We start from the raw sequence: 27,301 nt of genomic DNA, 5'->3' as shown, positions 1-27,301 counted from the left end.
GCCAGTCACTCCACTGGAGACCGGGACTAGTTAGCAGAACACAAGAGACAGGGAAGATGGCACCAGCGGCCTGTTGCAGATCACAGTTGAGCCACAAAGGACAATCCTGCAAAGGTTTGAGGGGAATCAGACTTTGGAAGGCATCGTGGAGTCTGTCAATGAATACGAATTGGAGTTTAACATTAAAAGCTGTACTTGCAGTTTCCCGCTCCCAGGCGCTAGCCTTTAACTGACCCGTACAATGAAACACTGCTCGTTCAATTTGTCTCCTGGGTTGGACTGCTGATTATTTGTGGACTGAATAACAAATCAAAGATAAAGAAGCTCTGTAGCCAGGACTTGCAAAGAACTGACAAAATCCTCAAGCTGTTTTTAAGCATTAGGTCTCAAAATGAGTCATGATCTTATACATGCATCTTTACAGAGCCCAAAAATTGTGCTCAAGAAGAGTTTCAAAGAGTGTGTCATTGTGTGCAATTGATATGAACTTGGTATTTCCATTATCAGTTAAATTTGAATGCAGTAAGACAATGTACATGTCAAATAAATGCTGTTCTTTTAAACTTTCTATTCATCAAACAAAAAAATGCATTGCATTTTTCACACAATAGTTAGGCAGCACAACTGTTTTCAGTATTAAAGGGATAGTTCACCCAAAAATGTAAATTACGCTATAACTTACCCTCAAGCAAATCTAGGTGTATATGACTTTCTTCTTTCAGATGAATACAATCAAGAGTTATACAAAAAATGTCCTGGCTCTTCCAAGATTTTGAAACCCAAAAGAGTGCATCCATCAATCATAAAAAGGGCTCCACACAGCTCCAGGGGGTTAATGAAGGACTCCTGTAGTGAATCGATGCATTTGTATAAAAATCTTAATTTTTAAACTTTATAAACCATAATCTCACTTCGCTATTATCATACACACATTCACGAGAGATGCTGTAGGACATAGGCATAGTGTAAACTATATGCTAGTATCATGAGAAAGTTTCGTTTACAGCAAAGGAAAACCAGTCTACTCTTGGCTTATATCAAAATCCTCCAAACTATTTTCTTTAAAAATCCTTGTTTTGTACTTCTAATTATTGACTGGTGTTTTGTTTTACTGTCTTCCCTGTGCTTCCACATTCGTCACTTCTCTTCAGAGCTTACGCAATGCCTACATCAGGGCTATTCAATTGGCGGCCCGCGGGCCACATGTGGCCCGGAAGAAACCTCCGAGTGGCCCAGCCTGTGGTCCCGCCAAAAATGCACATTCCTACGTAATTCATACAGTAGTACAGATCACATAGCCTAGCAACACGCAAACAATGCAGAGCGTTTAATTTGTAATGAGTGCACTGCAGTACTTAAAGATTACAATGTGCGGAGGCACCACGTTAAGAAACACCAGACTTTCCGCACCAATTTTCCCGAGGGATCTCAAGAGAGGGCTGCAAATGTGCAGAGTTTGATTGCATCTTACAACCGGAGCAGTATTAGCATGGTGCGGTCATTCACAGCCCAAGAGAAAGCTACCGCAGCATCCCTTCGTGTTTCCTGGATATTGGCAAAAAAGAAAAGGCCATTCACAGACTCTGAAACCGTGAAGGACTCTATGCTGGCCGTCGTGGATGAGTTGATAAATTATGATAAAATTAAAACGAGCGTGGTATCTGCTATAAAAAACCCCTGTCAGATACTTCCAACATTTGTAGGGCTGAAATTCTTGCTGCAGATGTGTATGAAACGCTGTTAGGAGACCTGATGAAAGCTGATACTATGTCTATAGCAGTAGATGAGTCCACAGACAAAACTGATACTGCTCAATTGTGCGTATACGTCCGTTTTTTTGACAGCAAATGCTTCCGAGAGGAGCTGCTCGGCCTACTGCCGTTAGAAGGACACACAACTGGTGATATAGTCTATGAGAAAATTTCCGCTTTTTTTAAAGACATTGGTCTGGATATGAAGCTTGTGTGCATGCTTGTGACAGATGGGGCTCCATCCATGACAGGGAAAGTGAATGGTTTGGCAGCATGTTGGTCCGCTGTTGCGCCTCAGTTGATCTCCTTAGACTGCATTGTGCATCAGGCAGTGTTGTGCGCTAAACTATGCGGGACAGGACAGCGTGATGGCTACAATTAATTTTAGTCGCTCCACATCAAGCCTCCAACACCACTTATTCCGCATGCTGCTGTCAAAAATGTCTGCTGAGCATAACGACCTACTTTTGCATAATGACGTGAGGTGGCTGTCCAAAGACAAAGCACTGGAGTGTTTCTGTGGTCTCAGAGAGGAGATCGTAACTTTCCTCCGCAACAGCAAGCAAAAAAAGGCAGAAACGCATTTGAGTCGCATACTGCACGACAACTTCATGGCCGATGCCTGCTTTCTGAGCGACATATTCAGACACCTGAATGATCTCAATTTGGGACTACAAGGCAGTGACAAAACTGTCATCGACCTTGTGGAACAGATGCACGCATTCCAAGTTAAACAAAAAGTTGGACCTTTTCGCAACTGATTTGAGCACAGGCCGAATGCTGCATTTTCCGACACTCCGCAAAAGCATCTCATCCCCCGCACAAATCACGGATGTGATGACGGATTTCGTTGCAAGGTTGAAAAAGAACTTTGCTGATCGATTGGATGGACTTGTTCTGACCACAGAGGTGGCCATTTTTGTCAGAGACCCGTTCACTGTTGCAATAGAAGGGGACTTATCCGCCAGAGCAAAGAAAGTAGTCCCTTACACTGACGAGGGGAAATTTACACTCGAACTTGTTGACGTGCAGTCATCTGTAACCATGGCACAGGAGCTTTGCACTAAAGGGCCTGCAATGTTTTGGACTGATGTCAACGTACATCAGTTCCCTAACATTAAGTAGCGATCGTCATTCTCAGTATGTTTGGACCAACATACACATGTGAGTCAAGTTTTTCACACATGAACTCCATAAAAAGCAACTCTCGTTGCTCCCTGACAGACAGTACTCACCACCAATGCCTTCGGATTGCATAGACAACTTACAAGGCCTAAAGTCACTGCTCTCCTTCAAAACAAAAAATGTAACTTCTCCCACTAAGTCAGCAGGGTAACTGTAGCCTACATCAATATAATGTGGTATGTGTAAAATAGTTATGCCTAATCACACATGTGATTATTTAAAAAAATTTCCCTCAGTGTGCAGTAGTACACCTTGTATTCATGTGTTAATTATAGTTGTTGAATACTGTGCACTTTTTATTTGATGCACTTTGAGATGTTCCTGGGTCAAATGTGAGCAAGATGTTTATTTTGTTTCAAAAGAAAACTTAATGTTATTGCTTATAGCCAACTACTGTGTACTATTTTGTTTTATGCACTTTGTGATCAGATTTGTGATCAGGCCTAGGCAAGAGGTGCCTAGGTCAGTTTTTTTTTTCTTTTGTAAGTGGAAAAAGTAGGGGCTACCTCAGATTCTGTTCCGTTAGCTCTTTTATTGTAATTTTTATGCACCTTTTGCAGTGCAAACTGACCAAAGTTAAAAGAGAAACAATAAATAAACCTTACATGTTTTTCAATAAATTTGTGATGGTTTTAAAATCTGTCATTATGAGCGGCTTCGCCGCTGAAATGACTGGCCCAGCTAACCACCTTGATTTGAAAATCTGGCCCAACTGAATTTGTAATTGAATAGCCTTGGCCTACATCATAGGCTCAAACACCACTCCCTCATTTACGTATGTAAAACAGTTAGCGGAAGCTAGAGAGCTTCTTTTCGCTTCAGAAGATCTTAATTAACCCCCCGGAGATGTGAGGAGCAATTTTTATGATGGATAGATGCACTTTTTGGGGCTTCAAAATCTTAACTGCCATTCACTGCCATTATAAAGCTTGGAAGAGCCAGGATATTTTTAATATAACTCTGATTGTAATAGTCTGAAAGAAGAAAGTCATATACAGCTAGAATGCCTTGAGGGTGACTCGTGGAGTAATTTTAATTTTTGGATGAACTATCCCTTTATCTTAAGCACAAAATCAGCATATTATAATGGTTTCTGAAAGATTATGTGACACTGAAGACTGGAAAACTGGCTGTGCCGAAAATTCAGCTTTGCCATTAAAGTGAATGTGACATGACATACAGCCAAATATGGTGGCCCATACTCAGATGTCGTGCTCTGCATTTAACCCATCCAAAGTGCACACACATAGCAGTGAACACACACACACTATGAACACACACCTGGAGCAGTGGGCAGCTCTATTATGCTGCGGCGCCCAGGGAACAATTAAGGGTTTAGTGCCTTGCTCAAGGGCACCTCAGTTGTGGTATTGAAAGCACTGTACATTCACCCCCCAATTCCTGCCAGCCCGAGACTCAAACTAGCAACCTTTGGATTACGACTCCAAATCTCTAACCATTAGGCCACAACTTCCACAAATTAATGGAATAAATTACATTGTAAAATATTTCACATTATTGCTGATTTTACTGTATTTTCAAATAAAGGTGAGCATAAGAGACTTCTTTTAAAACTTACTGACCCCAAACTTTAATGTGTGAGTGTGTATGTGTGTGTGTGTGTGTGTGTGTGTGTGTGTGTGTGTGTGTGTATATATATATATATATATATATATAGTATACATACAGTGACAACCCTCTGCATTTAGAGTAAATCCCTCACATATGCAACTAAATCTTCACTCTGGATGACTAAATGATGTCTAATAGTAGCCAGTGGCTAATAAATAAACCAAGCTATGACTGCTGATAACTTGAAAAGCCCCCCCCCAACACCCTTTCAACCACCCCTACCCCCTCTCCTGCATTCCGCCACATCCCAGTTCCATGTCATCGTCCATCATGATGTTTCACTGTTGACATCGTCTGATGCCAATTTGGTAGACAGCTCCCAACCATAATTCAAACATGGTTATCAAGTTTAATTAATTCTAATTACTAAAGTTCTATCATGAAACAATACTTGATTATCATATTATAATGCTTTACTGAATTATGTTAAGAGTGTACTTTCAGATATATAAAAAATAAATTATGCCATTTTACAAACATTTATTATATATTTATTATGCAAGTCTAATATATATATATTAGGGCTTGCATAGACTAGTCGAGTAGTTGACTACTTCAACCACTAGTCAGCGTGTCAGAAACAATCGACTACTCGAGCATGCATTAACCATAATGCGTACAAAGAGTTTGCAAGTACAACGTGAATTTTAGGATTACAATATTGCGTGGAGCTGTTACTTTCTATGACCTTATCTATGTTGCATGTAAAATTTAAATATGCCTGAAGCCGAATACCTTATTCCGAATGGCATGGATAATGGCTTCAAAAATTAATAACAGACAAGGAATAATTCTGCCTGAATACTCGGCTGAAGCTGGCACAGTCCGGAGTTTGCTAGATAACAGGTGAGCCAGGTGATCAGCGCAATATTATACACAGACCTCTAAAGTCACGAGTGTGAAGTGAATCAATGTAAACTTTATGAATGAAAAGGCCGCAAATCAAACACAGCATTGCTATTGTCTCTCCGTGCATCTCTCAGAAATCAGAGCTCGGAAAGAATAACATCACCTATAATAACACATCATACACTTTCAATTGTATATATTTAAAAGGCAATGCTTTAAACCTTAGGCTACGATATGATACGAATGAATGGATTAAGCACAGCGCGCTCACAAATCAAACAGCTGCGCTGCGCGTCAGTCTCTCAAAAACCAAACCAGTATAATAATCAACTTAGATATGGATACATTTTATATGTCCTTAATATTTGAATCTATATAATTTGCTGGATTGCGCGGCACACGCATATTTGTTTAGTGAAGTTCACTAAACATCAAGACTTGCTAAAAGAGTTCTGCGTAATGAAAATGTGCGCATTGAATTGATCCACTCGTGTTCAAATAATCACTAAACGTTTGTCATGACATCTCTCTGCTTGCATGATAAATATTATTTTAGAAATTAATAATTTTAGTTTAACACGGCATACTTGTTCAGTGATAACTATGAAAAAAAAAGATAGCCATAACGGTCTTATCAAGTACTGTACGACGTTGTATCCGAATGCAGATACGAAAAATGTTGTGAATGTTACAGACACAAATACAAATACTGGCTGTTACATGAAAATTTAAATATGTAATGTCATAATAGTTTTGAAAATGTATATATGTAATTGTTGCATAAGGCTATGAATTAATAAGCGTTTATTGCTAAAAGAAAAAAAAACATTTAATGTCTTTTCATTTACAGTAGCATGAACCACGAGTAGTCGAGTAACTTGAATATTTTTTTAATAAAAAATCTACTAGTAGAAATCAGTAGTCATGCACTTTTTCATTCTATGCCATTACCAGACATTTGATGATGCATGATTTCATTCAATTAAAATATAAATAAATAAAATACATTTAAATTCCTTATCTAAATTACAGCTTTTCTGCATCAAGAAAAAGAAAAAGAAATGAAAAGAAAAGAAAACCAGGAATCTGTATTTAGAAGCTACATAGGGTTCATTTTGATTTTATCTTCGCTTTAAGGATATAAATGCTCTTCTCAGGTTATTCATCATGTTGCTGCAACTGCAACATCATGGGTTTCTATTTCACGTGGCCATGGATGCCCAGTGGATGCCCACACAAGCTGAACTAAAAGGCCAACTGGCCAAGCATAAATGCTTAATTTATCTCCTAACTACCAGCCCACATTAAAACCTCATAGGAGACAAAATATCGACCAAAAAGGTCATGATGACCCATGCTTTTTTCCAAATAATTGACCAAAAAACATCTGACAAATGGTTTCTTACTCAGCTGCTGTCTTCCAGAGCCTGATCTGAGACAGATGCCCTGGCATAGACTCTAGTCAAGTGGAGCGGCCCGTGTGCCTCCGCAGTCAGCTCTATGTGCAGGGGAAGCAGAGCACAATGTAAAAGGAGAGGAGGGGCAGGAAGGAAGGAAATCCTGCTCACACTGACACAAAAGCTGAAGGAACTCACCAGCCAGAGTCCCTCATAGCCCCCTGTGCACTCACAAACATGACACACAAGACTGCACACCAACGTAACTGGACACGGATGGCTGCAAGTTTAAAGCTCATTGTTAAACATGTATGAAGTTTACTTCATATTCATTTTGTTACCGTGTCAGTCCCGGTGGGGGTGTGGGGGCTAAAACCAATTGCTTCCCAGAAGCAAAACAATGCAATAAAACCGTTTTTGGATGATGAGAGTTGAGAGAAAGTCCCAGAGGGCCATAAACAAAATCACCACAGACTTTTTTACAACTAATAGATTTAACTGCATCCAAACGATAGAGACTTTCACAGGTGATAAGACGCTTCCAGCTCCATCACGGAAACAAACAACCACAGGACCCTAACAGCAGGAAGGTCACATTTCCTCCCTTCCATCGTCAACTTCCTTGTTCTTAAGCACCATCATGTAAATTCAGACTGAATGCCGAATCTCACCTCTACATTTCCTCTGGGGCACAAAAAGACTCTGTTCTCTTCCATGAATTGGACTGTTGCTAGAATAGAAAAATGGCTGACACATTTTGTGCTCACGCTGTGCATTTGAAATGAGGCGATCTGCCCTGAGCCTCGGGGAGCTAGTTAAGCGTACTGCTTAAAAACAGCTCAGGATAAGAAAAAGGAAGTCCTACGCTGGTTATAATGTCTGTCTGCGGTGCATGAGAACTTCCATGACCTTACAGTGGAAAAAGAAAGCCAAACTGATTAGCAAGATTGGAATCTTAATGATCCTCTGTGTAGCAAGGGGAAAATGCAACTCTTTGTAAACAAAGTATTGGGACATAATGGATGGAACATATGCAGGAGGTTGTAAAGATTGGCAAGAGACAGATAGAAAGTGTGTTCAAGTGATAAAGAAAGCAATGCTAGCTTCTGATTGGCTGACAAAGGGCAAAGGTGACAGTGATGGTTGAGTCAACCATGTCTACATTCCAATTATTATTCTATTATACTTGCAGGGCTTATACGTTCAGGGCTTCAAACCCAACATGTAGTGAGTAATTTTTGTGCCTTTATTGTAAATCCAAAACATATTGTTTTGAAAAACAGTTACCACTTTTCCTTTGGTTGAGTTCCAAAAGCCTACCTAATGTGTAATGTCTCAAATACTTAAACAAGGATTAAGTGTTTTATCCTCTTATATCCCTTATCTTTTCGCCACCTTAATAACTTAAAGTCATTCACATGGAAACAGACAAATATAAAAAAGCATCTTTCATTCATCAGATGATCTCACCCTTTGAGCTTAGTTTTTGTCTTCTTAATTTGCCTAAGTAAACCTTAATAAAACACATTGGCTACGTTTACATGCAACCAAAAAATCTGTTTGTAATCGGATTGACGGCTCAATCGGACTGAAAAGCCTTAATATAAACACCTTAATTGGGGGGGGGGGGTATTTCTCTAATATGATTGATAGTGCATGTAAGCACTCGATCGGACTGAACCCCTGGAACTGAAAGGACTCTGCATGTGCAATGATGCAGAAATAGCGTAATGACGTATGATGCGTTGAAGGAGTGGCTCTTCCTTTTGAATAAAGTGTTGTATAAATATGTGTCCTGTCATTATAAAACTCTCCTTTCAACTGTGAAGTGGAGCAAGACAACCTCCCACTAGTCCTTGTTTTGGATACTCATCCACAGGCAACCTGTTCAGGCACAGGGAGGGGCTTTTTTTCCGTGATAAATATGAGCAGAATGGCACAGCAGTTTATATGTATATTTTTCCATAAATGGATCAATATTAATTCTGCAGTTAAAAACAAATAAAGAAACCATGTAGGAGAGTGGTTATTATGTGCAAACAGTGAGAAACTCTGTATTTGTGCAGTGCATCAAATTCAGATTTGAAGCTTGCGACATATAAACACGCACATCAACCCGATCACTTTATTTGTTCATTATTTTATTAATGTAAAAACTACAATCAGATTCATCAATCAGAATGAATTCAGTCCGATTGAACCAAAAATTGTGCATGTAAATGAGCAACTGATGTGTTTGCAAAACACTTTCCAAGCAAAACACATTTTCAAAAAAAAAACGTTTTGAGACTTAAAACAATAGTACAAAATTTATACAACAAAAGGTTGTGAGGCTCAAACAAAAGTGTAAAAAAGAAACTACATTTTGAGATCAAAGCAAAAAAACAGTCGAACAAAGTTTTGAGAGCAAAAGTGGCTAAAACAGAGTCAAACAAAGATTCAAACAAAAAATTGTCAAAAACAAACAGAGTACTGAGGGCATAACATTTTGAGACTCAAAAGAAAAGTTCAGCTAATGGCAGTTTTGTTTGAATTTTTGGGGGATGCACAATATTGACAAAAAAAACTCAAACATGAACCCACAACCCAGGTTTTAATGAGAACAATCAACCTCAATTTCCTCATCTCAACAGAAATATATCAGTCAGTTTCTTCCCCAATCTTTAAATCAATCTTTAGGTTGGTCTTCACGCATTTGCATTCTAGTTCCACTAAATATGTTTCCAGTGAGAAATGGGTAAAGAGAGCATGATGACCTAGCCCCCCTGTTTCCAGAGCAGCAGATGTATAAACCAGGATGCCAACAGGAAGAAGTTGAGGATGGAGAACTGTGACCCTGAGAGATGGGGTTGCAGGGTTTACTGTCTGAATGGGAAAAGATATAAGCCCCCCCAATCAGTGCTGGCCATGTGACACCAACAAATCAACAGGCCTCAGACTGACTGTAAATAAACAGAACAAGAGAAAAAAGACAACTAAGCAATTTAAGCATACCAATGGATTGTATAAAAAAAGAATCAAGAATCAAAAGGCATGAGAACCAAAGATTATTAGGCTATATACGAAAATTTTTTTTAAGATAAAATAGATCATCTAAAACTACCTTCTGAGTGTTTTACAAGTCATTGGTCACATGCACTTTTAGTTCTCAGACCAGGAAAAGACTAGTTGTTCATACTCAAATAGGTATTGGTTTAATTATTTAAGCCAGCCCTGTGTTTAATTTTAGTTTGTGGGTAATGTGGGTAAGCTACTGCTATTTTTGTCCTAATGATTCAAACAGTAGAAAATCCTACATTGTCAAGTAACTTTGAAAACTGTACCACATCAACTTCAAACAAATTTCTAAATAGACCAAGAAATGTCTAAGGGGACTTTTAAAACTCATGTTTACCCCAAAAGCAAAATAAAAGTAATTACAGTTTGTGGTGCAAAATCTCTTTCTGAAGTTTTATTATTAAGCACTAAAAAAGTATATTGGGTGGTCAATTCTTTTCAAACTCACAGGGTATTGCGAAAGAAAAACACTGCAGAGGGACCACTTAATCCAGAGCTAAGTCTCCAGAGAACACATTATGCTGTTTTTCTACTGAAATATGACATGAAAGCTTTCCCCCTGTTTGCTCCTGTTGGATTCACTCTACAAGTACTGATGAACACTGCTGTTGGTCAGTTGTACTTCTCATTTGCTTGAGTGAAGCTCAAGGGTATATGTAGTAAAAGAGCACAGAAATCTCTTTGGTGGGGCATTTGTTACTAAGGATCATCATTCTTAGGCTCCAGTTAACAAATATAAACTACTATCTATACCTCCCACTATCAGATATAAATCAAGCTGTTACGTAAGCCATTCTAGGGATATCTCAGAAAAGATCTTTTGAGAGACTTCCTCCGTCTCGTGTGAATTGCCAGACACTGTTCTTGGCTCATCTGATAGCCAGACACAACTGTGTAGAATGCCAAGTAACTGTCAGTTAGTGCAGCTGGTATTTTACATGAAATACCAACTCAACAGAAACTTTTAAGAACAATTCCTCTCCAAGAACAAACTTACCAACTGTTAGTGGGCTAAACTGATCCGATGTAGCCAACTCTCCCCCTGGATTCAAACAAGGCAACTTATCCGCCATTGTTTCCTAATTTCTGCTAACCTCTCCGGAATTCCTCCACCAGGAAATGTACTTCACAACAGAGGGCAAAGAGCCCGGGCTCTCACGTCACAGTCCCTCTCCTGGCAATACTGTACCTCCAAGCCGGTTCCACCAGGGAGCCATATTGTCTGGAACCGACCCCCTTCATCTAATTCTCACAAACACAAAATGCCCTCTGTTCAGCATGGCACCGGTCCTCTTGGCCATGAAACACCACCCCCCAACAGCCATTGTCCTCTACCGTGGCCTGTTGTTATCATCTAACTTCAATTCTGCATAGGCTTCCTTTTGCCCCCCAAACCCTGGCCATCTTTTTTTGGTCTAGACATTGAGGAATTCTGGTTGAGGCACATGGGCATTTATGCACAAGATGATCAGTTGAAAGTGATCAATCATAGACCTGCAGTGGCACCCATGGAGGCTTTGATCCTTGAGACCATGTGGGTGATATTTCCCAGAGACTTTGATTGATAAAGTTGCCTCCTTGACCTCCTAATCACACTCAGAGGTACAACTGCATGCTTTCATCATCAAAAGAAGGCCTTTTTAACCTCTGTTAGAATGAAGAAATCATGTTTAGCACTGGCAATAAAACAAACTTAAATGTTTGGCTGGAACGGCAAAACAATTAGGAATAATCAAACTGGCACTGTTAAATCAAGGTGTCTAAGGTTGCAAATGAGCTCAAAACAGGGCCAATTAAAACAGGGCCGTGAGTCTCAGAACATTTCATTAGACTCTTTTCCAAACTCACTAAAAAATACTAAATACGATGGTCCAAATGTGGTCAGAATGATCTGGCCAGGTTTATAAAATAGTCATCATATCCTGGAGGTCTGTCTTCCAAATATGATCTCCAGCACAGGCTAATGATTTATTTAATTGGATCGAAATGGTCTGAACAGAGTGATTTCATTTTGTTTGAATCAGTTTGGAAACCACTTGTGACACTGTCTCCAGATGGGGAATGTGAGCTTGTGCATGAAGAGTGGGAAACATGGGTCATCATGACATATTAATAACAACACAGAAATCCATCACTAGGATGTATCATCTGGTGGTTCATTTAAACTTGAATCATTACAGACTTTATAAAACTCAATTTTATGCTCTCTTTGCTCGCTTCAATTTAAATCTATCACCAAACCTAAAACGTGAATAAGTAGTTACCCACTAAATTTCCATATTTAAATAATCTTTTGCTTATGTGCCTGAAAATGTCTGCATTGCACAAACAAAAAATAATAACTTATTTTCCTTCCAGTCTTCAATTCCCCTATCAGACCAAAGGGCTCATGGTGTTCTGTTCCTCCAGTAGAGGAAGAAATGATATTATTCGGCATAGAGTCCCAGAGTGTGCCAGTCTGAGGTTTTCACTTTCAGTCCACCTGCTTTGCCTCAGTTCTTGGCTCAGACTCAAAAGCATTTACCTATTCTGCTCACTGAGCCTGAGCAAATCATGGACAGATGCATCCCTGCTACAGACATCCAGTAAGGAGATCATAATCATGCATAATTTTTACATAGTTTTCCTGTTTAGGATCAAATCTTTCAATTTTATTATAATTCTCATCTGCAAGTTTCTATCTCAGTTGAGAAGTTGAGACTTTAAGATGTTTCTCCTGAGAAAAAGACCACAATCCAATCTCGTGTTTAAAAAGAGTTCTCAATAATGTCTCAGATTTGCCAAGATACCTGCAATCAAAACTCAGAGAAGTCAGTGCTGTCCACATATGTGTCGATTTTAATTTTAGGAGAAATAGCTGAGGAAAAACTGAGATGTACAAATAAGCAACTGAGAGTTAGTCTCCTGAGCTATAAAACCTCTGAGCAATGTACTTTTCTCTGCGAATCCAAACATTGACTGCGTTCTTAGGGTCAACTGGAGAGAAGTGCTCCAACGCAAAAAAAAAAGATGCACACATTAAATTGAGACTAATTATGCAGTTTCTTCTTCTTAGATAGAGCTACAAACCACAGAGATCAGCGGGATTGACAGGCATGGCACGGTCTGGGTTTTGAGGTTCACCGCAAGACCTCTGATGCTGCTCATTCCCTCCAAGCGCACTAAACAGTACGCGTCCAGTGCAGCTCAGGACGCGAAATATTTCTAAAAAGCACATATTTCTGCAAATTTTAATTTTAATTCATTTAAATAAAAATGTGAATTTTAAATTCTTTTAGATGCATATAGCAAACTGTGGTAGTTGGCAAATGGTAAAAAGTGCAACAGCTGTAAAAATCGCCGCATAATTCGCACATTTGCTTTCATCGATGAAAGAGGTGCACATAGTTTAACTTTCATCACAGCATTCAGCAAGACGGCAAGACCTCACCGACTCTTCTGGACTCTCACGCGCGCAGGAACTCAAAGATGATGTGCGCGCGTACAGTTGCATGCGTCTATTTGATTGTGTCTGTGTAGGTGGGCAATGCTTCCTTATCTACATTCAAAAAAAATATTAAATTACCCAATTAAACGATTAGTCGCACTTACCGAGAGAAACTCTAGCGTCCCAACATAATCCCGTTCGGTCTTCAAAAGTTCGTTCAAAACACAAACTCGCAAACGGAGCTGTTTCTCTAAATCTTTCCCACTCTCGGCTCTGTGTTCGGCTTTGCTCTCCTCAGTCATTTCGATGGTCTTAAGAGTCGCAAAAGTTGCAAGAGGAGAAGTTTAAACGAACTGACGCCGGCTGGAGGCTTGAAACATGATGAAAAAGCAGCGGACAAATTCGCCCCAACAAATGAATGCAATTTAAAAACAATCTACGAATCGGCTGCATTCAGAAGCAGCATCAAAGTTCAGCACTACTCTACACGCCTGAGAAAAGTGTAGTAATGGCTTTTGGATATCAATCAAAAACTTTGCTCCATGCGACTCCCGAGACCTTCATCCTAAATCCAGCCTCCCTCCAGCATGAAAAGGACAGGAAATAAATGGCTGGGAATTCGTGCCAGCACAGTGGGGAAATGTTGATGACATTGGGGGTAATTAGAATGCAAGCCTTTCCCAGACTCCTGTAATTGTTACATTACTTTAAAAAGCTGAATGGCATTAAAGAGAAGAGTTATGTTAGTTATGTAACAAAATGCAATGATGCAATGACATGGGGGTAAAGTTAAAAAAATTCTCCCAGATTTAATCTGAATTTTAATAAATAATTTAATAAATAATAATCTGATTTTATCTGAAATACATATGTGAGAAACTCTTTATAGTTCTAATCACAGAAGCTAAAATATTTTTAAATTATGGGGGGTGGGGGGTTCAGTACAAAAGTTAAAGAAATGGAGTTTATACAGCTGTTCAGTTCTTTTTACCTTAACATAAGCCATTAAAGTGTCTTACAGTACATAGCATGCCTCAGTAAATCCATCTCCCACTTTCCCTGAAACCATTAAAGCATTAGAAAAAGAAAAGGTTTAAAAGAAAAAAAATATATCTTTATGAGCAGCATCAGACCTTACACAATATGTTTCCATTTGGGAAAACTACAATTTAGCCTACACTGCAAAAATGGTTATTGTGGTGTGTAGAAAATACTATTTCAGTTTTCCTGATTCAAAAAATCATCTTTAATTCAATGTTCTTCTTGCTGTTACTTTGTAATTATGAAATGAACTTGCAGCTTCTGACTGAAAATTGTTTCTACACCATCTATTTCACTGTAATTAACCCTATAAGAAAACAACCAATGCCATGGTTTTCTTGTTATTTAATACAAGAAAACCTCCCCCAAATCTTTAATTGGTTATATAAGAATTGGTTATAAATAAGGTTCAATTATTATTTAATATTGCCGAAACTTACTTTATACCACTCAAAACAGTATATGGGTTCAGGTAGAAATATCTATTTAAAATAACAATTGCAGGTTATAAACATTTGCAGTGTGACTGTGCTGCTGATATACATATACATATATTACATACATTATTCTTATGATAGCATTTCCCATACATTTTTATTTCTCATAGCTGTGCTCTTTCTGCTCAGCTTTAGGATATTTGACTCTCAAGCAAGGAGGTCTCTGAAATGAGGCCTGTGCTCTTGTATTCTCAGCACCAGTCTGCTTACTTCCCTCTGCGGACCGAGTGTTTGCCCTGTGCAGTGTCTGCCAAATTGAAATAGCTCAATAAAATTTGATCAGCCGAGCCAAATATTTAATATCGCCCAGTTATTGACTCGCTGAGCACTGTATCCTCTGGAGGAGCTCTGCTGTGGTCAAATCAGAGACCATCTACGAGCCTGGGTTAAAATGTTATGACGTGAACCAAGACATGTTTAGTTTATGAGGACATGAGATACAGCAGCATCAGAGCTGAGAGAGTAACAGGATGTGACAATGCTTTACTGCTATCAGATACTGCCCTCTAGTGTTAGACAGTTACATCTAAAAGACATTGTATGATGCCATACAGTATATGTGTGTGTGTGTATATATATATATATATATATATATATATACAGGTCCTTCTCAAAAAATTAGCATATTGTGATAAAAGTTCATTATTTTCCATAATGTAATGATAAAAATTAAACTTTCATATATTTTGGATTCATTGCACACCAACTGAAATATTTCAGGTCTTTTATTGTTTTAATACTGATGATTTTGGCATACAGCTCATGAAAACCCAAAATTCTTATCTCAAAAAATTAGCATATTTCATCCGACCAATAAAAGAAAAGTGTTTTTAATACAAAAAAAGTCAGTTAAAAAAGTCATGTTCAGTTATGCACTCAATACTTGGTCGGGAATCCTTTTGCATTAATGACTGCTTCAATGCGGCATGGCATGGAGGCAATCAGCCTGTGGCACTGCTGAGGTGTTATGGAGGCCCAGGATGCTTCGATAGCGGCCTTAAGCTCATCCAGAGTGTTGGGTCTTGCGTCTCTCAACTTTCTCTTCACAATATCCCACAGATTCTCTGTGGGGTTCAGGTCAGGAGAGTTGGCAGGCCAATTGAGCACAGTAATACCATGGTCAGTAAACCATTTACCAGTGGTTTTGGCACTGTGAGCAGGTGCCAGGTCGTGCTGAAAAACGAAATCATCTCCATAAAGCTTTTCAGCAGATGGAAGCATGAAGTGCTCCAAAATCTCCTGATAGCTAGCTGCATTGACCCTGCCCTTGATAAAACACAGTGGACCAACACCAGCAGCTGACATGGCACCCCAGACCATCACTGACTGTGGGTACTTGACACTGGACTTCAGGCATTTTGGCATTTCCTTCTCCCCAGTCTTCCTCCAGACTCTGGCACCTTGTTTTCCGAATGACATGCAAAATTTGCTTTCATCCGAAAAAAGTACTTTGGACCACTGAGCAACAGTCCAGTGCTGCTTCTCTGTAGCCCATTTCCTGCACACGCCTGTGCACGGTGGCTCTGGATGTTTCTACTCCAGACTCAGTCCACTGCTTCCGCAGGTCCCCCAAGGTCTGGAATAGGTCCTTCTCCACAATCTTCCTCAGGGTCCACTCACCTCTTCTCGCTGTGCAGCGTTTTTTGCCACACTTTTTCCTTCCCACTGAGGTGCCTTGATACAGCACTCTGGGAACAGCCTATTCGTTGCCATTACAGTGAAATTACTGATCCTACACATATGATAAAAAAGGGAATAATAATTGTATGTGTGTGTGTGTGTGTGTGTGTGTGTGTCTATATATATATATATATATATATACATATTCAGACCCAACTACTAATATGTCCAATTAATTCCCATTAATTAGTACCAGAGTAAAATATTATCGTTCATGCTTTTATTTATTTATTTATTAACTTTTCATTCATAAGTCAAATATATTCATGTTTTTACAGAATATTCAGCTCCAGCAAGCCAGTTTATACAGTGGCTCCAAAAGTTATTTGGATACTTAATCCAACCTGAAAAAAAAATCTCATTGGATTATACAACAAAATAGCTACTATATTACAATAAGTAACATTGGTTTTAAAGAAACATAATTCAAATATAAACAAATCACTAAAAGGTTTAGTGTTGTTTTTAAATGGACACGGTATGGTTGTCAAATGTGTAACATGGTTACTAAAATACCTAAATACCTGCAAATAAGCCTCCCGATTTTCATCCAAAATATCTTGCATTTTTTTCCGAAGACGAACAAAGCTTTTACGGGTTTGGAACGACATGCGGGTATTGCTTTAATGCAAAATTAATGTAAATAAATAAATGTAAAAACAAACAAATACATACATACCAGGTGCGTTTCCTCCGAGGAGGCAAACAAAGGCAGTGTCACCTCCAAAAATTGGACAAGAACAAAATCATAATACAAAAATAAAATAATGCAAATAATACAACATATGACATAAAAAGCGTATAAATCACTTATTTTTCTAAAGAAACGCTGTCCAAACAGCTACACCAACAGGTAAAGTTATAACTTTATAAATACTTTATTTAAATATAAGCTATAACAGCAGGACTCTCTTGCCTCCCCTGAGCCCATTGACTTTTAACAGACCCATCTCCACTTTATCAAGTCAAAATCAAGTTTCAAATGGTCTGAAAACGTGTGATTTTAGTAAGCAATCTGTTGTTGAAATTAAAGGTAGGCTACAGTTCATCTCTGCTTCTGTGAAGAGTGTTTACCAAGCGCTGATGATTGATGATCCGTAAATAAATGTATTATTAAAAAGAACAGCTGAACATCATCAGTTCTTTGTTTAAATTGTTACTGCCTTCAGTAATTATTTTGGAATAAATGTAAAAAAAACACATAAATTAAAATAATAATAATAATAAAATAGCTTAAAAATAGATTTTAGTTAAGTTAGATGTACTCTAACATAATTTGTTTGAAGATGCCACTTGATTAGAGATTTTATTGTAGGTCTATTTAAAGGGATAGTTCACCCAAAAATTAAAACTCTGTCATTGTTTACTCACCCTCAAGTTGTTCCAAACCTGTATGAGTTTCTTTGTTCTGTTGAACACAAAGGAAGATATTTGGAAGAATGACAGAATCAAACAGATCTCGGTCCCCATTGACTACCATAGTACACTGTAAAACATCATAGCCCAAATAAGTTATATGAACTTACTTTTCCTCTTTAAATTAAATTGCCATTTTAAGTTTTGGATACTGAACTTAAGTTTATAAGTTATTGAAAATTTAAACGTAAAGTAATGTGTTGTCTTGACTTCTTCTGAGTTTTGTCTGGCTTGTAAAAGTTAATTTAACTCGTGTCTGTAAGTTATATGTTGGGGGAGGGGCGATACACGGTGAGCGCGAAATACAGAGAGAAGCCATCGCCATTTTGAGTTAATGCAGCTGCCTGGAGACCTTACACCAATTCATGTCGGGAAACACAAAGAATGCGAGGAAGGTGAGTTTTTGTTTTTTTATTTGTAATGATAAATGAATAATGTTGCGATTTATTGCATGTTAGCCAATTTGACTGTACTTCGCGAATGTAATACGACACCACGAGTTTTCCACTCGTTAATTCACTGTTTTCCAGAGCCTCAAACGCTAAAATATTTATATCACTTTGGTTCACAGTGCTTATATTTTAGTTGGTCTTCGACCTGAAGTCTGCAGGTAACGTTATCATTAATTGCATTGGGCATGCTCTCAATCAACTTCTGGGCCAAATCCTGACTGATAGCAACCCATTCTTTCATAATCACTTCTTGGAGTTTGTCAGAATTAGTGGGTTTTTGTTTGTCCACCCGCCTCTTGAGGATTGACCACAAGTTCTCAATGGGATTAAGATCTGGGGAGTTTCCAGGCCATGGACCCAAAATTTCAAAATTCTGGTCCCCGAGCCACTTAGTTATCACTTTTGCCTTATGGCACTTTTGCCTTATGGTGCTCTATCGTGCTGGAAAATGCATTCTTCTTCACCAAACTGTTGTTGGATTGTTGGAAGAAGTTGCTGTTGGAGGGTGTTTTGGTACCATTCTTTATTCATGGCTGTGTTTTTGGGCAGAATTGTGAGTGAGCCCATTCCCTTGGATGAGAAGCAACCCCACACATGAATGGTGTCAGGATGCTTTACTGTTGGCATGACACAGGACTGATGGTAGCGCTCACCTTTTCTTCTCCGGACAAGCCTTTTTCCAGATGCCCCAAACAATCGGAAAGGGGCTTCATCGGAGAATAAGACTTTGCCCCAGTCCTCAGCAGTCCATTCACTATACTTTCTGCAGAAGATCAATCTGTCCCTGATGGTTTTTTTTTTTGGAGAGAAGTGGCTTCTTTGCTGCCCTTCTTGAGACCAGGCCATCTTCCAAAAGTCTTCGCCTCACTGTGTGTGCAGATGCGCTCACACCTGCCTGCTGCCATTCCTGAGCAAGCTGGTGGCACTCCGATCCCGCAGCTGAATCCTCTTTAGGAGACGATCCTGGTGCTTGCTGGACTTTTTTTGGACGCCCTAAAGCCTTCTTTACAAGAATTGAACCTCTTTGAAACTCCTTGAAGTTCTTGATGATCCTATAAATTATTGATTTAGGTGCAATCTTAGTAGCCACAATATCCTTGCCTGTGAAGCCATTTTTATGCAGCGCAATGATGGCTGCACACGTTTCTTTGCAGGTCACCATGGTTAACAATGGAAGAACAATGATTTCAAGCATTACCCTCCTTTTAACATGTCAAGTCTGCCATTCTAACCCAATCAGCCTGACATAATAATCTCCAGCCTTGTGCTCGTCAACATTCTCACCTGAGTTAACAAGACGATTACTGAAATGATCTCAGCAGATCCTTTAATGACAGCAATGAAATGCAGTGGAAAGGTTTTTTGGGATTAAGTAAATTTTCATGGCAAAGAAGGACTATGCAATTCATCTGATCACTCTTCATAACATTCTGGAGTATATGCAAATTGCTATTATTAAAACTTAAGCAGCAACTTTTCCAATTTCCAATATTTATGTAATTCTCAAAACTTTTGGCCACGACTGTACACTATATATCGTGCCTAAACATGTCATCAATAATATAATGTACAAATATAACAAAATATTAAAGGTATTTTTTTTTTCCTTTTTTTGTCAAGTGTTTACTATAAGGAAAAACCTTTGAGCATTTATTGGAAATAGACCAATTTCACATGTCTATTCTTATTGCTTTTAGTGAGAGTTTACTACATGAGTATTGTTCAACACAGTCAATGACCATGTATTGTGCAAATCATTCAAAGGTCAGAAAGCTTCATGTACTTGTTTATGTAGAGAACACTTACAATCTTTGAAGTGATCGATGAGCCGTTATTTTGCCTGCCACTCCTCATTTTTCCCCAATTCATGCCTTTTCTTTCCCCCTCAGTTACATTTTCTATACCTCTTTTATACCACTCATCTACCTTTCTTCTAGTTCTGTATATTATTAGAGAATCTTTGATGTTTTGATGAAATGGATGTTTAAGCACTTGTGTTCTTAAATTTTTAAAAACCTGTTTTCCTACAAGAATTTGTATTTTCAAACCAATGTTAAAGCTTGTACATTACTTGAATTTATTTCAATAAATTGTTTACATTTTTGAGCAGACCAGTTACAAGTCTATTTATTATGAGCTGATTTGAGTTTTCTTGAACTGATAATGTAACATAGTAAGTTTTTTTAACTCAGAGCATCAATTTGAAACAACAAATGACCATTAGTTTAATAAATTGTAAAACTTAACTTCTTGAGTTGAAACAAAGAGTATCTGTAAGTTGAGTTAACTCACATTTTTAAGGCAGCAGGTGAACTTTCGTTTATAAGTTTAACCAACGTGAAATGTTTTACAGTGTAAGAAAAAATATATACTATGGTAGTCAATGGGGACTGAGATCTGTTTGGTTACAAACATTCTACCAAATATCTTCCTTTGTGTTCAGCAGAACAAAGAAACTCATACAGGTTTGGAACAACTTGAGGGTGAGTAAACGATGATAGAATTTTCATTTTTGGGTGAACTATCCCTTTAAACCTGTAAATTATTTAACGCTGCACTCATTATCAGTCCTGACCAGTAGATGGCAGCTTCGTCACTTCTGTAAGATGAAGAGAGGCAGGAGGAATTGAGAGAGCATTAAATCCTTATAAAACAGCTCCCCACAATGGCATGCTACCTGCTAAATAATGTCTAAATGAAAATGCAGGGATTCACTGAGGGTGAATGGATGAAAAATGTGATTAGCTGTGTATAAAAACAACAAAAGTCAATACCCCACCATAACAGAAAAACAAATGTGTGTACAGGTATGTTCAAGTGGCCAGAAATATGAACATATACTTTCCACTGAATCTCAGAAAAAGCATTAAATCTGATACAAAATAATTATTGTCAAAGCTTTATATAGGTAAGTCAAGGCTTATTATTTTCTACTGTTAGCCTTTAAAATAATAATAATTAGTGTTGTCAAATCGATTAATCGTGATTAATCACATCCGAAATGTGTGTGTGTGTAAATATTTCTTGGATAAATACATGTATGTGTGTAATACACAACACACATAAATTATGTGAACACAAACTTTTATTTTGGATTTAATTAGTCGCAATTAATTGATTTGACAGCACTAATAATATATTTAGTATATTACGATGATAAATCCTTAAACAAATTCTCTCCCACAAAATCTTTTTTTGCCTTTGAATCACAGAGAACGACAGAATCACATATTCCTTTTAAACAATGGCCTTATTTTACATTTAACACAACTCTATCTCCAACATCTGCAAACATCTGAAGTGGAATTTATCTGCCCCTTGACTGTGAAGAAAAAACATTTTCAGGCTGACAGATAAAGTGCTATATAAATATGAGCATGTTTCTTCAAATTCATATTTCTGTCTCAGTTCACTTCACCTTACATCTTATTCTAATAGTCTGAGGGCAAGTTTAACACACTAAACGTCTTCAGTCACACGAGACTGATGACACTTATTTAACACAAGCTCAGTAAATCTCCCTCTCTGCCTGAGAAAAAGAAGTGTGAACTTTTTGCTTATTTTATATACAGTTCTGTCAGCTTAATCTTTCAAGTATCTCAGGATTACACTCGGAATCCAGTACAGGTGTCCGAGATAAAATAACACACGGTTACTATAGTTCCTGCAGGTCATAACAAATATGATCACATCTACACACACATAAACATCTTTTCACACCCTGCCTCTGTGAATATTTTCATGCACTGGTATGGAATCAACTGTAGGCCAAAAACAACAGTAGGAAAGCCAGGTCTTGAACAAATATAGCCTGACTAATGCTTGTGGAACAAAACAAGGTGAATTTTTCTGGCCCAAGTCAAAAGCACCTTTAAGTCTGTATGATAGATTATAAGCATCAAAATATTTTATTTTGATCACTTTGGCTCAGACGTCTACTAACCCTGCCATAATGTGTGTACTCTATGTATGCATGTTTTTATTTATCCATTCATTCATGTGTTTATTTGTTTATTTGCTAGCAATGCATTTATATTTGCTACAAATATTTATATTTTTATATAAAGTAATTTTGCAATGGCATTCTATGTTACAAGTTTTCAACACATTTTATCAAGTCTCTTTAGTCATTTTTGCATTATCCTGATGACAAATTAACAACAGCAGAATTTCGAACAACATAACAGTCATAAGGGTCAATTTTATTTAAATTGAGATTTATACATCATGAATGAAAAAGCTTTCCACTAATGTATGGTTTGTTAGGATAGGACAATATTTATCTGAGATACAACTATCTGAACATCTCGAATCTGAGGGTGCAAAAAAAAAAAAAAATAGAGAGAAAATTGCCTTTAAAGCTGTCCAAATTACGCCCTTAGCAATGCATATTTACTAATCAAACATTACGTTTTTATATATTTACAGTAGGAAATTTACAAAATATCTACTGTATATAAAATATGTCCTATATAAAGGGTCCAATGTAACATGTAACTTTCCTATATAGAGCCTAAAGAATTATTGTAAAATCTTTTATGTATCTGCTTTCATCTTCTGAGGTTCAGCAGCAGATAATGACAGAAGATCTGTCTCCACTAGAGCGGGAAGATCAGTAGGAGGAGTGGGAGGGATGGCTGTCTAGAAAGTAAATTTTCTTTGCCCTCCACAGGTAATTTTATGCTGGTTTTGTCTTTCTGATCCATTTTCTTCTCAAACCCGCTCTCTCTCTCGAGCTTAATGGGACACAGATCTTGAGTGAGACGTGCAACTCTACAGCAAAGCCCAATCTCCCATAAATCAGCAGCCTGGGATGACAACTCTGTTCCTCATGACTATGAGATCACCCTGTTGTGGCTGTTTGAAGATAATACCAGTGTTTTCATTTGATTCTCACCCGCGGCTTTCACGTTTTTTCAGAGACAGTGACCTTTTAGCATGTTTTAGCACAAGGGATTCACTTGCTGGTTTCTATTACATAATGACTTCACACAAGCTTCACTTTGATTAAGATATATAGTGGGCAAAAAAATTATGAATAGATTTCAAATCTCACCAAATAAATGTCTGTGGAACATGTGTGAGCTGCAGAGTAAAGGGACCAGTAAAACATAAAACTTCAGGCTTGGTCAGGCATTTACAAAAAAAATAGTAGTTGGTAAATGCACTGGGTTTGCATGTAGTAGCAAAAATACACTTAAAATGAATTGGTTCCCTTTTTGAAATACCCAAAATGAATGATTTTCGTCCCATTAACAGTTATCATATGAGGATCCATATATGCACTAAATGGAGGTTTTTCTAATGGAGCCGCAACAGTTCTACTCAATCTATAATGTGAAACAAACATCATGATCAGTATAGTATATGATTCCTGAACGAATTACCCTTATGAAACCTTTAATCATTTTTAAATACACAGCACAACCATTTCAGTCTGAATCCCAAAAGAATGATTCATATGAGCCAGTTCGTTTTAGTGAATCAAAATCCGCACACTTACAATCTAGTTCTTTTTATTGAATGAATCAAAAATACGAATGACTCTTACGAGCAGGTTCATTTAACATATGAACAGTTCAGGGCAAAGAGCAAGCAAATGGTCCGACTCTGAGATCTTTTAAAATGATTCCTACAAGCGAAACTAAAACAAACTAAGTGATAATGGTGGTCTCAAACGAATGACTAATGAATCTGTTCCTTTTTTTTAAAAAAAAACTAAAAGATACAGCCTGCTAATACAAAACCAGTAATAATTGTGAGACTTAAGACAGATTGGTGTTCACATAGCATCATATAGTTAAAGAATCATTTCAACCCTGCTGAAAAAAAAACAAAAACAATAAAACCATCACATAAATTCAATTGGTTTTGACTATATATATCATTACAATCATTACACACCATCAACTATTAAGCATTAAAACCATTAAATATGGTTTTCTGTATTGTGTTTTGGGACATATTTTGAGGTTTTAACAAGCCACCAATAGGCAACCAATTACCAGTAGAGACCACTACAGTTTCAATGAAAACCAATATGATTCTCATTATAACCAGTTAAACCATTACAAATTATCTGATGTTTTCTATAGGTTTTTTTTTTTTTTCAGCATGGAAGGAATCGGAACTGAATCATTGAGATATTTATTTTCAATATGTCGTTTGCTACCATTGTTTGCATAGTTTTCAATTTAATTTGCAATCCCAAACAGGCCACACAGTGCTGCATGATCTGTCTGGAAGTATACTATTGGTACCATGTTTAGAGAGTAGTTGTTAAAAATCAAATACTACTTCCAAATCTCCAGACTTTTTACTACCACAAAGCTATAAAGGTGTTTCAAACGGTCCCTAACAGCATCTTTTCAATCAGAGGCTTCAACAAACCACCTTCAGTCTATAACCGCCAGCCCTATTTATTTATTTATTTATATAAACGTCTCTGGTCCTCCACAAACCATGAACACGATCTGCTTTCTTTAGTAACCAAGTCATGAATATGCTACTGTATTTCAACCTGTCCATACTCCTCAAAAACACGTCAGAGCTGTTTGTTTTTAGTGCAAAACTTAACCACTGGTCAGAAATATGATTCTGTTGGGCAGCCCATGTGGGAAGCTGGTAAACGGCTATTTTTGTTATTGCTGAACGCAGGAGTTTCATGATTCTTTACAGTGAGGTGGCTAATTGTATTCAAGCTATATCGAGGACAAAAATGATGGTGGACATCAGCAAGAAAGTGAAAGGCAAGTGTGAAATAGCCTCCTTGAACTTAATTGGAAGATGCCATTGCTATAATAAACAAGTGTGCAGCACAAGAATAATAGAATATTAATTTAAAGTGTCATTAAATGTTTTTACAAACCACGTTCCCAAGGAATTCTCCATCAAGGTCTTCATTTTCCACATTGGAGCAGCTTTTCCAGGATCAGCTTTCCAGTCAGTGCCTGTCTGAGGGTAATTTGTTGCACAGTAATTGGGTGTAAAACAGGTGGCAGAGTGTTGACACAGGGGGAAGCATTTGAAAAATGTGCTGCTGCCATGCAATTACAAAGCCCTGCTGGTTCAAGACCTTTAACCGCACTACAGACTGATAAATACAGAATCAAACAGAGGAATGCTGTAGCTACAATTAACGGGAGTCACCAAGAGCTGGAGGGTGCTACTCCAAACAAATGCCAGTTGCTACCTATTAAAAGCCTTCTCTGGGATGATTGGATAACTGAAGGAAGAATGAAATGAAAGAATAAACATAATCGGTTAGAATTTGTTCTAAACTTATGACCATTCAACCAGGCTCCTTGGTTGGTAGTGAAAGTGCATGCTATTTTCATCTATAGTACAATAAGTTGGAGAACAAATGACCAGTCCCTTATTTATTTACTTATCCTGGCAGATTATAGAGCCAGCAGGGAAAAACCCCACAGATTTACACTGAAGCACAGACCTAAGCCACATACTGACGTGGGCTCTATGCAATCACCTACCCAGCCAACCAAATATGTTCTAAGAACCTTTTGCTAAGTTACCATTAGCCTATATTATGAAAATGTTACTTCTGAATGTTCTCAGAATATTCAAATTATGTTCAATTCTGTTTTTGTGCTGACATTTTGAGGACACGTTTAAAGACCAGATAACTCTAAACGAATGTTAGAGGAAGAACATTTGTCCATAACATTTGAAAGAACCTTGCCAGAACGTTAGCCAAAGTCCTGAGAACGTTTCCTCCCTGTCAGGTGGGTATAAATGCACTGAACACAACACAGATTTGCATAACACGCTAAAATCCTTCAGAACACTTAAATGTGTGTTTGTAAAAAAAAACTAACACTCTAATATCAACCCTGCATAGCAATGTCTGTTTCGTAGGGGAGACCAGGTGTGGTTGTTACATGGGGAGAGTTGTAACAACACCATTTCCACCAATCAGCATTCCACCATTTCCACCCAAATGGTCTTATTATGAATGGTTATCAAGGCTGTAAATGTGTATATGAAGGTACATTTTGCTTAATAATTAAACTGTTGCAGATAAAATCATATAACTTTAGAATTATCAAGCAAAATATGTTGCATTTTTACCTTGCTAATTTCAAACCATCATGCTAATACAGCTAGCTAAACACTGGATGACGTGGTGGGGTGAGTTGTAATACATTTTACATTCCACTTACATACAACTGAAAACTTTCATGTTGTCTATATGGAGCCATTTGGAAGCTCAATGCCAATGAGTGTGGGTAAAATATGGCCAATGCAAACATGCATCTCTATGGTTCAAAACATTGGTTTTTCACATTTTTTGTGTTTTTGCTCTGATCTTTACCTCAGTTCACTGGAGTTGTTGTGTACATCAAGCATAAATGCTGTAAAAGAAGTTTGTTCACATTCACACGCTCCTGCATCCAACAGAAAGTGGATTTGAGCTGTGGTCAGTCACATGTATTGTTCTGTATTTGTTTCTCTTACAATTTATCCCAGTAGTGTTACAACATAGCCTACCCCGGCAGTGGGGTAGATTGCGGCACTCCATGTATTTGAAATCAACTTGTAAGAGCTGTGATATTCTTGCAGATGTCTGAAGTGAATTGGTGTATTTTGTAGTAAACAAATGTGAGTGCTCAAATTCAGCGAGTTATACAGATTGCTGAAACAAAAAGTGTTACAATACCCGGTTTCCCCTAATACTAACCGTTCAGAACACAAAGCAAAGGTGTTTTAAAATCCAGTTGCACAATTCATTCCATTGCTATGACAGTTTATTACATTAGCCTAAATTCTACATGTGTAGCCTACTGTAGACACTCTATAAGTGTTAATAATACAAGTTTATGTCTATTTATTTAAATATATTTTGTAATGTGTATGTAAATATTTTGACCTGAAAAAGTCGATTAAAAACCACAACATC

General features: G+C 37.7%; 1 protein-coding gene across 2 annotated transcripts in view; it reads right to left on the bottom strand.

Annotated features, from left to right (window-relative positions):
* Positions 1-13,893, bottom strand: part of prex2 (phosphatidylinositol-3,4,5-trisphosphate-dependent Rac exchange factor 2) — a 149,047-nt gene extending 135,154 nt beyond the window's left edge. Inside the window, exon 1 of one of the 2 annotated variants that reach the window (XM_059524606.1) lies at positions 13,463-13,893. In XM_059524606.1, coding sequence (XP_059380589.1) covers positions 13,463-13,600 — 138 coding nt within the window. In that variant the 5' untranslated portion in view covers positions 13,601-13,893. Of the gene's footprint in view, positions 1-9,570; positions 9,634-13,462 lie in introns of those variants that run through there. The other variant, XM_059524607.1, reaches the window with a different exon arrangement.
* Positions 13,894-27,301: the final 13,408 nt, after the last annotated feature.

Source organism: Carassius carassius, chromosome 35 (genome assembly GCF_963082965.1).
Source record: "Carassius carassius chromosome 35, fCarCar2.1, whole genome shotgun sequence".
Lineage (NCBI taxonomy): Eukaryota > Metazoa > Chordata > Actinopteri > Cypriniformes > Cyprinidae > Carassius > Carassius carassius.
The sequence above is the reverse complement of the archived record's forward strand: the minus strand, read 5'-3'. Positions and strand labels throughout refer to the sequence as shown.